Source organism: Phascolarctos cinereus, unplaced genomic scaffold, assembly GCF_003287225.1.
Source record: "Phascolarctos cinereus isolate Bilbo 61053 unplaced genomic scaffold, phaCin_HiC Scaffold_4;HRSCAF=312, whole genome shotgun sequence".
Classification (NCBI taxonomy): Eukaryota; Metazoa; Chordata; class Mammalia; order Diprotodontia; family Phascolarctidae; genus Phascolarctos; species Phascolarctos cinereus.
This window is the reverse complement of record NW_027555847.1, coordinates 486,869,375-486,883,045: the sequence shown is the minus strand read 5'-3', so window position 1 is coordinate 486,883,045 and position 13,671 is coordinate 486,869,375. Positions and strand designations below refer to the sequence as shown.

General features: G+C 44.4%; 2 protein-coding genes across 6 annotated transcripts in view; one reads left to right on the top strand and one right to left on the bottom strand.

The window, feature by feature from the left end:
* Positions 1-4,167, top strand: part of SPIDR (scaffold protein involved in DNA repair) — a 551,334-nt gene extending 547,167 nt beyond the window's left edge. For 4 of the 5 annotated variants that reach the window (XM_020992493.2, XM_078153426.1, XM_020992496.2 and 1 more), the window contains one exon: positions 1,881-4,167. In XM_020992493.2, coding sequence (XP_020848152.1) covers positions 1,881-2,012 — 132 coding nt within the window. In that variant the 3' untranslated portion in view covers positions 2,013-4,167. The remainder of the gene's footprint in view (positions 1-1,880) is intronic. The other variant, XM_078153428.1, reaches the window with a different exon arrangement.
* On the bottom strand, positions 3,983-5,850 carry CEBPD (CCAAT enhancer binding protein delta). The gene has a single exon (XM_020992497.2). The coding sequence runs from the start codon at positions 5,562-5,564 to the stop codon at positions 4,515-4,517; it is 1,050 nt and encodes a 349-aa protein (XP_020848156.1). The 5' UTR covers positions 5,565-5,850; the 3' UTR covers positions 3,983-4,514.
* Positions 5,851-13,671: the final 7,821 nt, after the last annotated feature.

Below are 13,671 nucleotides of genomic sequence, written 5' to 3'. Positions count from 1 at the left end.
AGGCCATGAGCTAAGAGTAACAGTAAATTAAAACCAATCCAAATGGAGAGAATTAAAACCCAGATAGTAATCCTGGCTTTCCTTTTCCTCTATGACCTGGAACATGTGACTTCATCTTTAGGGTTAGACCCTAATTCTAATGAAGCTAGCTGTTAGCATCAGATCATTTTCTTTAACTATCCTTATTCCCATCTAGCTAGTTTTACTGAAATGTTCATGACGTTACTGAAGTGACCACTGGCAGGGCCTCTTCCTGACCATAGTTCTTACCCCTCATCTCATGAATCAACAGGATTTTTGCTCCTGCCCCCTCTCCTGAGGACTTTTGGGGCTTCAGCAGCCTGCCTTGAGTGGAAGCTTGTTCTGTACAGAGGTCAAACAGCCTGGATCCATGCTGCCCTTGGCACAACTACAATCATGGTTGGAACTAAAGGCCATGTGAACTACCTGGCTCAGGTTCTCCCACATCAATAACAGGATCAAACGATAGATGAATTGTAATAATAATAGGTCACATTTATATAGTACCTACTATGTGCCAATACTGTGCTAAGTGCTTTAGAAATACTGTCTCTTTGGATCCTTACGACTTTGGGGATTAAGTACTACTTTATCCCCATTTTACAGATGAGGAAACTGAGGCAAACAGAGGTGAAGTATCTTGTCTAGGGTCACACAGCTAGGAAGTATCTGAGATCAGATTTGAACTCAGGTTTTCCTAACTCCAGACCTAGCACTGTGAGACTGGTCATCCATACCATCTAATACTATCTCTAAAGGTGACACCATGACACCAGGCTGCTGTATTCCAAAATCCCAATCTGAAAAGGTTTAGGGTCTTACCGTTATCCTTGACATGCTTCTGGACTCTGTTTTCAGCCCTTGGAGAAAAGGTCATGTTTTTACCACCTACTAATAAAAAGCCTCCTGAAGGCAGGCACCTTTCTCTGGAGAAAGTTTTTTTTTTCCTTCTGGAAATGGATAGGATAACAATGAGTGATAACTGATATGAGGATTAACCAATAACCACAAAGCATTCAGCAAACAGAAGAGCATAGAGCTAGGAAAAGGATGGCTTAGTCCAGCAAAGTAGAACAGAAAAAAATGATATCAAGCTAAGGGGGAATTGAGGCATTTCATCAGGAAATACTTTGACAGTAAGTACTATTAGATTGAGGAAGTCTCCTAAAGGAAGGGAAGGACAAACTGCCAGTGTATTTATTAGACCACACTACTAATGGTATGTCTTTCTGTACTATCGGATGTCTAGAGGAGCCTTTCCTACTCTTTTTATATTTTCTATGATTCCTCATCTAAGGGCAGTCTGTAAGATACTTAACCAACATTACTATCAACAGTAGAACCAAAAGGAAAGTGTTGGTTTTGTTTCCTTTTTTTTTTTTAAACAAAAATATAATTCAGTTAGAGAAATGGGTCTAGAGTAGGGGTGGGGAACCTTTGGCCTCAAGGCCACATGTTGCCCTTAGGGCCACACCTGAGGACTTAGAGGGCCACATGTGGCCTTGGGTTGCAGGTTCCCCAACCCTGTTGTAGAGTCAGGAAGACCTGAGTTCAAATGTGACCTCAGACACTTACTATATGACCTGGGCGAGTCATACTCTGTTTGCTTCAGTTTCCTCGTTTCAAGGACCAGATGAAATATTTTTAAAGCACTGGATCTGGCACACAGTAGGTGCTATATATGTGCTTATACAGTTTACTTAGTTACTTCATTTACCATAAATCTTTCCATTTTAACTTATGAATTTTTTTTCTTCCATTTGAGTGGCAGAAGGTCAGTTACCCTACAGAAGACCTTAAGCTGTGTCTGCCTCTTTGAGAACAAAATATAATCCTATTATGTGCTTTCATCGCTACAGACTTATGAAGTGAAGAGTGTGCTGGGAAAGAAGGTGGGGCCGTTAAATTGTTTTGTCCAGACCTTAACCAACCACCCCACAAGCTGCATGGGATTGGAGGAAATTGAACTTCTACCAGCAGGAAGAAACTAAGATGAAGACTGCCTGTTGCCATAGTGTCAATGAACTTTGCAATGTTGTTACAAAGTTGTTTTGTAGTTACTTGTTAACTAAAGACTAAGAGGATTTATATTCATTACAAACAGGATCTTGAAATGCCACTTATTTTCAATTTCTCTGGGAACACATTCGGAAAATGAGTCATTAATTATCAAAATACACTTTTTTCTATACAATCATTAATTGTATCATCATCATTTACAGTTGTAGCAAAATATATCAATGGAGTTTAAATATTGCACTAAAAGCTGAAGACTTCTAAATGGATTTTGATGTTTTAAACTTGGAAAGAAAATTAAAATTTTTAAATGTCATAGTTGGAACAACCTTTTACTGGCATTCTAAGGCTTCCCCCCCCCCCGCAGTGCTTGATTTAACACTATCTCCTGTAGGAACATACACTTCTACAATAAATATCCAAAGTTCAGTAACTTTGTTATTTTTAGAAAACATACTGAGAAACTGTAGCAAAGGTGAAGTTGTTTCCCATAAAATGTAGATAGTTAACCAGTATGCTATCATAGATCTACTGTATTATAATAGAAGTGTTAGATAAGTTTTACAGCCTAATCATACTGTGAAATATGGACCCAGAACAAAGATTAGGTAGATTTAAATACCTCTGTGAGATTCTAAATCTCCCCAACTACTGAAAATTCCTTTTACCTAAATCGAAGATAGGAATATGGTTATCTCACTCTTCCTTTGTTGGCAGTGATTTAAATTGAATGTGGGGCCAGGAACTAATGCTTTGCACCCTAAAAAGATTTTTTGTATTGCTTGCTTTCCAACAATGTGACCAGAAACATCACGCTGCCAATTTTAGAGTATTTACCTATTTTACCTTAGGAAAAGTCAATGCAACAGCTAGGCCCAAAGTGTCCTTTTTAGGTTTGAATGTATTAGGCTAAGAAAAGATAGAATTATTGTCTCCTCCCACTCACTCCCCTTTTTACCTTCTGCCTTCTTTAAAGAAACTGGTTGGCTTTTTTTCATCCTTTTTAAATTTCACCCAGGCCTTAAAGATCCCTAAATGTAGTCGGGTTTTCTGCTAGAACAAACTAGACACTAGAACATACTTTTAATCACCTGAAGGTGATTACTACATACTTTATACTTTTAAGTTAATTTGCAGTTTTTTTTTCAGAAAACCTGAGGCAATGTAAACAAAGATGGGCAGATGAAATCTACCAATAATTAAAAATTATTTTAGCCAATAACCTTCCTACCTGCATTGGAACAGCTAACTAATTGTAAGGTCACCTAATTTGATTCTCACCTCCCTTCTAAGCCCTTCCCTGATCGATTTTTTTAATTAAAATACTAAAACTGTGTTTTGTGGCCAGAAACCCTCTCCCCACCTCCCACAGACACACCCAGAAGTTTAGGGGAGATGAGCTTGGTTTATCTAAAAAAGGAGTTAGTCACTTACTCTGAATAGGTTAAGTAACTTCTGGGGAAAAAAATTATCGTCACAGAATTGAGCTAGTTCACGATTAGATCGCCACCCTGCAAAATATTTTTCCCGGTATGTTAAAAACAAATATTCCAGGGTACATTTGAATATAAATTTATAGTGACACATGGCTTAATTTCGGTATGTAAAGGTTTTCCAATACTCTTAAAAGTATCGATGGGTATAGACTTGGGGGGTTTGAAATACCAATTATGGATTCCCCTTCTTGCTAATAAACTAATTTCAACCGCCAGGGCAAGGAAGTTTGAGCTGCTGAGCCTTCCTGGTGTTGACTCACTCGTACAAGCCACAGGGGAATGAACTTTTACACCACGGAGTCACGTGAGCTACCTGCATGTTGGTGCAAGCAAGTTTCTCAGTAGTATGTCCCAGCCTCTCCCTACTGCTGCCAAAGGTGTGGGTCCACCTGTGGCCTTTCCCTACGAACCTTTTCTTCCAAGGTCATTGTGAATACAAGAAGCAGGAATGATTTAAAATGCTTTTTTTTATTCTTAGAAATACTGTAAAAATTAATATAAAAAGTTGAGCATGCTCAGGCTTTTCCTCTTATCTACAATACAAAGGTTGGGGGGGGGGTTTAATCTTTTTTTTTTTACAAATGTACCATAGCTGCATCAACAGAAGTAAGATGTAGAAAAAAAACCAACAAAACGAAAGTTACCATTACAAAAATAATTTAAGGAAAACATTTTATAGCTTCTCTTGCAGTTTGGTTGTGTGTTAATCCAGAATGTAGCTTCATCCAGCTACTGCGTTCAAAACAAACAAAACCACCAACAATTTCACGTTTCTTGCTGCATGCCACAGAACAGGCTGCGAAAACACGTGGGGTACTTTCTGCTACAAGGTGATCTTTGGAGTCTCTGAGGTATTGATAGTTTGACTAATCGTCTCTGTCCCTCTTCCCACCCGCTCCTCTTCCCCGTGCCGCCCCCCCAACCCCGGCCCCGTTCCCTGTCGCCCCTCGACAGCTCCCGACACCCCCACTTCGGTCCCAGTTACCGACAGTCAATGCCCGAGGAGGCGGTGCCGGCTTGGAGAAAAGAAGAACTGGGCAGCTGTTTAAAAAACTGTCTCAGGCTCGATAAGTCCCTGGTCAGCTGCTCGATCTTCTTGTGCAGCTTCTCGTTCTCCGAGGAGAGCTCCACGAGCTTCTGCTGCATCTCCTGGTTGCGCTTTTTGGCCTTGTCCCGGCTCTTGCGCACCGCGATGTTGTTGCGCTCCCGCCTCTGCCGGTACTCGGGGCTGAACCGGTCCAGAGACTTCTTGCCGCCGCCGCCGCTCTTCTCCTTGCCCAGATGTGGCGGCTGCGGCGCTGGCGCCGCAGGGGAGCGCCCACTGGAACAGCTGGAGCTGGAGCTGCAGCCCGACGGCTCCGGGGAGGTGGGCGGGGTGGGCTGGCCGGCAGCCGACAGGTTCATGATGGTCTGCGCGCAGGTGGCGATCTGCGACGGCAGCAGGGACGACGACATGTCGCTGTCGCTCCAGTCGGGCTCCTGCTTCAGGGCGCCCGGCGGGGACGCGCTGGTGCCCGCGCCCAGGAGGCTGGCCATGGCGCTGGCGAAGTCCTTGTGCGCCGGGGGGTGGGAGTGCGCGGGGTGCCCGGGCAGGTACTCGTAGTCCCCGGCGCTGGCGTGGCTGGCCGTGCCGCCGCCCCCGCCGCCCCCGCGCTCGGGCTTGTGATTGCTGTTGAAGAGGTCGGCGAAGAGCTCGTCGTGACACAGCTCCAGGTTGGGCACGGAAGACATGGAGTCGATGTAGGAGCTGAAGTCGATGGCGCTCTCGTCGTCGTACATGGCCGGGGCGGCCGCGCTCAGCTCCGCCAGGTTAGCGCCGCCCCCGCCGCCGCCGCCGCCGCCGCCTCCCGCTCCTCCTCCCCCGCTGCCGTGCTCCTCGCAGCCGCTCAGGGGGCCCCGGCCCGGCTTGCAGGAGGCTCCCAGACCCCCGGAGCCGCCGCCGCCTTTATTGGTCTCGTAGAAGTTGGCCGGCTCCATGGACCAGTTCCTGTAGCATGCCGGGCTGTCGAGGCTGTAGAGCGCGGTGCTCATGGAGCCGGGCGGGCACCTGCAGGGAAGGGCCGAGCCCCGGGCTGCGCGCGCCTGAAGGACGGAAGCCCGCACCTGGGGCTGCTGGAGCTTCGGGGCTGGGGCTGGGGCAGGTACCCGGGCCGGCACACGCTGGGCACCGGGCGCGGGACGCTGGGTCTGGCCGCTCGCTCGCTGGCTGGCCCCGGGACTCCCTCGCTCACTCCCTCATCCCCCACCGGCTTCCTTGGCTTTTTCCCCCCTGCTTCCCACGGCCCAGATGCTTGTCAGACTCTCACCGGGTCGGTGCAGCCCAAACCGGTCTCTTTTCTACCCCCGGGGTTGTGACGTAAGGCCCCGCCCCCGGGTCGGCGCCCGGTGTTATCCGAACCCTGGGAGAGCTGGTGCGGGGGCGGGCGAGCGGGAAGGGGCGGGATCGGCGGGGACTGGATGCCCCAGCCCCCTCTGGCTCCGGACTGGGCCGGCCGCCTGAGGGGGTACGCTGGGCTACCCGGGAAGTGAGCGCCTTCGGAGCTGCGTGCGGGGCTACGGGCACCAGCCCACCTCGGAGCCGTGGGGGCCACGTGGGAGCGGAAAGCCGTGGGGCCGAGGAAGCCGGAGCTGCGCGCTCTTCCTCCTGCTGCTGTCCTCCCTTCCTTCCCGCCCTCCCCCACCCCCTTCGGGATACGGCCAGGGCCTGGCTGCTGGGAAGGACCCTCCCTCTGCCAGCTTTTCAACGTGCAGGACTCAGTGTTCTCATCCCCTCCTTCCTGTTTATGGGTCTTTGAACCACCTCATTCCTCAGGTGAAAGGAGGGGAAGCCAAACCACTGGACTGGTCCGAGGGCCCGGTGCTCCCTCTTCCTGGGGGAGCCAGGTCACTGGGCCATTTAGATAAGGGGGGAAGGGGCAGTGGCCATTTTTCCACGTGATCCCTCCCAGGAGGTAAGGGACTAGAGGATGAAGTGACAGGCAGCCCCCGGGAATTAGCGCACGTCCCAGGGGGAGGGAAAAGTGAGAAAGAGTGCGCTGGCATGGACTCATTCGCTGCCTAATGAGGCTTTAAATGCAAGCAAATGTCTCTACTGTGCATAAGGTTACAAAGACACAGATAACGAAATAGTCTCTTGAGGCAAGAAATTGAGTTTTGTTATTTGTGTATCTATGCATGTAACATTTGACCCATAAGCCAGCGTCTCTTCGTGCCTCGTACAGCTGATAATATAACGAAAGGCTTCGCGCAGTTTAGACGGGGCACACATTTGTAGCTTGTACGTGGACTCTCCTCTTTCGCCCTCGCCCCCACCCCCAGCTTCAGTGAGGACGGGAAGCCGTTAATATTTTTCAGTCACACACAGCATTATCGCCGCTGCCGATCACGTTTCCAGAATCATGCAGACCCTGGTGGAGCCTGAATTCCCTGACCAGAATGTGTTTAAATTTGTAAACAATCTCTTCATATCCGCTCTCCTGTAGTATTCCGCAGCTGCTGCGCAAAAGCCCTTTGACAAGCCTGCCATCTACTTCGATATCAGAGAAACTTACTCCCCTTCACTTAACTATTCTTCGGTCTAAATGACACGCTTAGGTTGGAATCATTATCAACTGAGGAGAGGAAACCGGGCAAGTCCAAGAGTCACACCCACCACCAGTTAATTTTCGGGGTTGGGGGGGATAGGATACAATGGTGGAGGCTGCTGTGACACATACACACACTTCTGTCAGCTAGACAACAGCAGCAGCCGCCCATCTTTGTCAGCCAGCTGGGAGAGAAAAGACAGATGTCATGGCAGGGGGAGGGAGGAAGGGAGAGGAGCTTCCTAAGGTTCAGCCAAGATGTTTGCAGATAGTAAGATGAGCAGGGGCCATTCCACCACTCCATGCTCTCACTAAAGCAATGGCTCCTGCCAAGTTTTATAAACTTACTGCAAATAGGCGTTTGTGACTTTTTTTAATCATTATTTTGAAGTCTCTTCAATATACCTCATATTTGCCTTAGCGAAGTTTAGTAGAAATATTTCAGGAAGTTCTGGGCTAGGGGAAACGTGCTTGTGTCGCATCGTTTAATTCACCAAGAGAGTATTCTAACCATTTTCCCACTTAGATGTCCCGACATCTGGAGAGCAGTCTCAAAGTGCATACCCGAAATGTTTCAGCAGGCCTGGAAACTTAGGTCCTTTCACCCAGATTTGTGCTGTTTCCAAAATGACAGTCACAAACCTTGTTATGTCTCAGGTTATACATGTAAATAAATGCACCCCAGATGCAAATTCTCTTCAGCACAATACAAGCTTCTGTTTGCTTTAAACTCTTGACCAAAAGGCAGTTGAACTGTGAAAATGAGCTCATCTTGCCACCAGTCACCTCCACTTGGCTTCGTGTTTGTTCCTTGTGTGTATCTCCCCACCTCCACAAGCATGGGGCCTTGCTTCAGGAAGTGGAGGCCATATAGTTCCGTGTGTCCTAATAACCACCAAAGTGCTATTATAACTAATGGGTTCACAGGCATAAATTAAATAGAAAGGCTTACAAAAATTATGCTTTAGAAAGTTCTATGTTTCTCAGCTGTTCTTCTGTCTACTTCTTGGCAGAAAGAACATCCATTTTTGCATGTTAACGAACATGTTTCTGGGCATGAGGCTACTAAAGAGTGCCACCTTGTGGTTTGGTCTTGCATCAGCCTTATTAAGGCCTTTTAATTCCCCACCTCCAATTATTCTGGTAAGACATTCTTTTGAATTGATAGCATCTTTTAGTATCTTGAAAATGTTTGTCATGATTACCTATTATCCAGTATCTTCACTTCCACAGCTCACCTATTCTGCAGTTGTTATGCAAACCTGTACCCCCACACACACATTCAGACCAAATAACAGACCCTCCAAAAGTAGTTTTAAACACTCAGTTTCGCAGGATAATTCAGTTGTACAATTTATTACACGCCTACTATGTACAAAGCTAGGCTGCTAGGTGACACAGTGGATAGAGCACTAAGCCTGAAGTCAAGAGGACCTGAGTTCAAATGTGGCCCCAGATACCAGCTGTGTGACCCTGGGCAAGTCATTTAACCCTATTTGCCTCAGTTTCCTCATCTGTAAAGTGAGCTGGAGAAGGAAATGGCAAACCACTCTAGTATTTTTGCCAAGAAAACCCTAAATGGGATCATGAAGAGTAGGACACTACTAATGGACAAAAAATTGTACAAAGCATTATGCTGGACATCAAGGGGCACAGAAATGAATAAAAAAGGGGTCTCTATCCCCATAAAACTTACAGTTTAGTAGAGTAGATTTGTCATAGGTCAAGGATCTGTGATTTCTTTCTTGTGGAATCTCATTTAGCAGATAAATATCAGAGAGCTAAAAACTTCAGAGAGGCTACACGATTTGTCCATAGGCACACAGCCAGTAAGGGATGGAGGTCTTCCTCCAAGTCTAGCACACTGTGCTGCCTATTTGGGCAGATGATATACATAAAAATGATAACTATAATATAGTTTAGAATACAAATTTACAAGCAGGTTACAGTGAAAATCATAGTTGAAACTTGGAGACTTTTTGGACGTGGCCAACGTTGAATTTTGCTCTGCTTAGTTATGCATATTTATTCAAGGGCTTTGTTTTACCTTTCTTTTGTTAATTGAAAAAAAAAATTTAAAAGGAAAGAATTAGTGAGAGAGATAATGAACTTCTGGTTTGGTGTACCAGGGTTGGCTTTATGAAGGAGGCTATACTTGAACAAGACCTTAGGACGTAGTTAGAATTTCAATAAGCAGAAATGGTGGGGAGGATGTTCTAGACATCCAGCAGTGGGAAAGCAAAGGCAAAGAGTCATGAATAAGATGTATATCGTATCATTTGTTGTAAGTTTAGTATATATAAATATAAAGTTGGGTGAAATCAAGCTGGTGAGGTAATCCATGATCCCATCAGTATGGGAGTTCCCTCCAATGACGCCTATCCATGGCAGCTAATCATGTGTGTCTCTTGTCTGCATCCTTCCACAAGTTCACCAAAAGTGCCAGAGGCCTTCTTCTCTTCCTGTTGACATCATGAGGGTATCAGTGGAAAACTTTGGCTGTCCATCTGTCTTCCCTCACTATTGCCACATGACCAGCATACCTCTCTTCGTTTCATGCAGTTCTTTGATTATATCTTTTATTCCTGCCCGTTTTTGGAGTTCTTTACTGGTTAGATGGTATAGCCTACTCACACCCCCCATGTGCCTCCCCATTTCCCTCTGTGGGATATTCATTTTTTATTCTTCAGATATAATGGTATTCCATGTTTTGATGCCATATAGCAACACCAATAAAATGGACCTTTGCTTTCATGGGAAATTCAGGATCAGTTTAGTAATTTCTTGAAACAATCCAGCTTGCTCTTCTCCTCATATTTAACCACAACTTATCTTTCTAATATTGTCCATTCTATGTAGGTGCCCTGATAAATGTTCTCTAGGGTGTTCATCCAAATGCAAGTTGAAATCTGTACAATAGACATTTTCAACCATCTGATCTTTCCTGTGTGGTTGAACAAGCCAAACTCCTTTGATTACAGGTATCTTTCAGAAGGCTCTATCGTGTTCTAGAGACTGAAGTAATTAGCTTAATGACATCTAAAACCAGGACTACCTGGAGAACCTCACAGGCAAGATCCACCAGGAATCCCTCTTGAACATGGAATCTAGACTGAATCTTCTCCATCATAGTGCTTATACCTTTGGTGAGTATACCTATTTTATGCCTCACCTAATATTTGTAATCAAAGGGTTATTAAGCAGTATTATAAATCATATTTGCGTGTATTTGTGTTTATGTTGTCTTTCCCATTAGATTTGGAGTTCCTTGAGGGCAAGGAATGTTTTTGTCTTTCTTTATATCCTCAGTACTTAGCACAGTGCCTGGCACATGGTGAGCATTTAAGAAATGCTTATTGATCTGTTGGCTTCAAGATATCTTCAGTGATTTTTAGGTGTGTATGAGAGAGATCTTTTTGAAAAAGAGCCTGTAAGCGTTTTGTTCTATGGAATCAAATGGGTTTTTTTCATATTCAACAAATAATAAGCACGGTGACATCTTATATTCTCTACATCTTTCAGTCAGTTGAACAATAGTAAAGATATAGCTCTTTGTTGAGTATTGCTTGGGAAAACCTGCTTTATTATCTCCTCTACCTTCATCCTGTATGATCTAGATTCATGTGTAGATGTTTCTTATAAAAAATTTTCATAGATGGGAGAATAGGCATGTGAATCAGTAGTTATTGACTACTGATCTCTCAGCTAACTTTTTTCAGAATTAAAATCAGAGATGTTCTCCCCATGCCTTTGATGTCTTCCTTGTCAGATACCTGGTGTATCAGTCCCTTGATATGCTGACATTTGTGTTGCTCTCAGTACAGGTCTTCTCCATATATATTTAGTCTAATCCAGCTGCTCTTCTAATCTTTGTTATCAGAAATGACCCAATCAATCATTTCCCACTATCTGTGGCCTCCAGATTTCTCTCTAGTGCAAGCCTGCCATTGGACCAAGATTCCCCTCCCCAAAACTTCCTGCCCTATCAGTGTCTTCTGCAATACAGGCTAGCACTACTACCTACTGACAGGAGTCCCATACTTCCTTCTCCTAACTGCTGTGAAGCAAACATCCAAGGACACAACATCACTATTTGCCACATGGTCAGACCATAAGGAAGGACTTTGAACAGTCCCTTCACATCTCTCCTTTAAAAGACTTTTCTCCACCAACTGACACTCTGCCTAGTACTCACTCTTCCATGATAACAATGCTCCCTTCTCTATCCTTTCCAGTACTGGTTGCATTTTTACTGATATCATCCCACTCATTGGTTGTAATGGGGGAGTTGGAATGTTCCTTGTTCCTCATTGCCACTGCCAGCTCCTCTTTTTACCACCATCATTGAGAATCATGAATTGCTGAATTCTTTCCACTGAAGTTCACAATATCTAAATATATCATCCACTTCAGATCGTGTTGGCCATATCTATTGACACCTATGACATTCTTCTTTCCTCAGTAAATTCACTGCTTTGCTTACAGTCTTTCTCTCCATCCCAATATTTGTCCTCCTATTTGTGTTTGTTCAGTCGTTCAGTTGTGTCCAACTCTTTGTAACCCTGTGGACCATACTTGTCCATGGGGTTTTCTTGACAAAGATATTGGAATGGTTTACCATTTCCTCTTCCAGTGGATTTCATATTAGAGGATTTCAACATACACATTCATTTTTCCTCAAAAACTCTTAATTTCTCAGTTCCTGGGGCAGGTAGGTGGTACAGTGAATGGAGGTCTGGCCTTGGAGTGAGGAGGACCTGAATTCAAATCCAGCCTCAGACACTTAACACTTACTAGCTGTGTGACCCTGGGCAAGTCACTTAACCCCCGTCACCTTACCAAAAAGCAAATAAATAAATAAATAAATAAATAAACTTCTTAGTTCCTCAATCTACTCGATTCCCATGATGTATTCCTCATCTGTACACAGAGATGTTCATACTTTTAGTTTTGCCATCACCCATAAGACTTCTACTTCCATGTTCATGAACTCTGAAATTCCCTATCTAATCATAATCTTTTATCATTCTATTTTTCCCTCTGCCTTATAGCCCCTAACACTGTTCTTCATTCTCACTATGACCTCTGTTCTCTCTACCCCTCAGCTCTTTCCCAGGCCATCACTCCTGCAGTAGCTGTACTTTCCTTACTTCTCTATCCTAATCCCTTGGCGAACAAAGTCAATACTGCACTATCATTTATTCTTGAATCCCTTGTTCTTTGGCCAGTCATGCCTTGTCAAACCCAAAACCTAGATTACTTTTACTTTGCTCCTATTTGTATATCCATGGATGGCGCTGGAGGAAATCATGAAACCTTGCGGAATGAGTTTCTAACAAATTTATGTTATCAAATCTCAACTGAGCCCACATTTCAGCAAAACATCCATTCTATTCCTCACTGATCAATTCCTATCATATTCTCCACAACAGGTGTTTCAAACTTTCTTATCTTTCCTCAAGACTTCCATGGCACTCCTTACCTAAACCCTCTCTGTTGAACACTTCATCTCATACTTCACTGAGAAAATGGACTATTTGATATGAGCTCCCTTTTCTCCCCTTCTTTTTTATCTCAAAATCCCTTGACATCATCCCCACCCCCAGTTCTTTTTCTAGTCTCCAATGGTGTGGCCCTTTGTCATAGCCAAGTCCGACCCCTTTATAAATACCCTCGATTCAATATCCTCCCATTTTCTATAGCAGACTGTCCCACCTCAATGCCCACCCTCCCTATGTGATGGTTTCTTTCCTGTTACTTTCAAGATATTCAAGTCTCCCTTATCATTTTTTTAAAACCTCCCCCTTCCCACTTGCTAATATCATATATATCCTCTTTCTTTCTTACCATGTTCTTCTGAGAATTCATTAAAGAAAAGTAAAAGGATTGCCTTGCTGCAGTGAGGACTCAGTTGATATTTGATTATATAAATTTATAGTGTATCCAATCAATTTGATTGGATAGCTTCCTTTACCTCTGTTTAGGAGCATGTGAGTAATGATGATCAAAGGACGAGGGAGTAACCTAGGCTTGAGATTTGGAAAAGCAGAGTCAACTATGTGGCAAGGAGGCAAGGGAGTTGAGCGCAGAGTTGAACAGATGAACTGTAGAATTGATTGGAAATGGAGGAAAATTGTTAGAGCAGGGGAAATGCCTTGAAAAAATGAGTTCTAGGTCATGATGAAGATGAAAAGTAGATTTAGAAGGGATAAGGCATAGGGAGAGGTGGAACCTCACATTATGGAAGTGAAATTCATGTGATTGATGTCAGCATCTGAACTGTTACCATCCCAGTGTGGGACTGAAACAGAGCAGCAGAGTAGGTCTTAGTATTTGAAGATACTGGAAAAAACTGGGATGTCCGGGTGATTGAGGGAGCATCAACATCTGTGTCGGACTTCCCTAGTGTAAAGGGAGGAGTTGAGGAAAAGAAGAAGACAGTGATCCAGGTACTGAACTTTTGGGGAAAAGTGGAAAAATAATCTGGGTACTAGTAGACAGTGACCGCCATAGTCTTGTTTGGCAATAAATTTTAAGAGTGAACTTCAAAGGTG

Coding starts and splice junctions, on each gene's coding strand:
- CEBPD (XM_020992497.2), bottom strand. CDS start 5,564: ATGAGCACCGCGCTCTACAGCCTCGACAGCCCGGCATGCTACAGGAAC.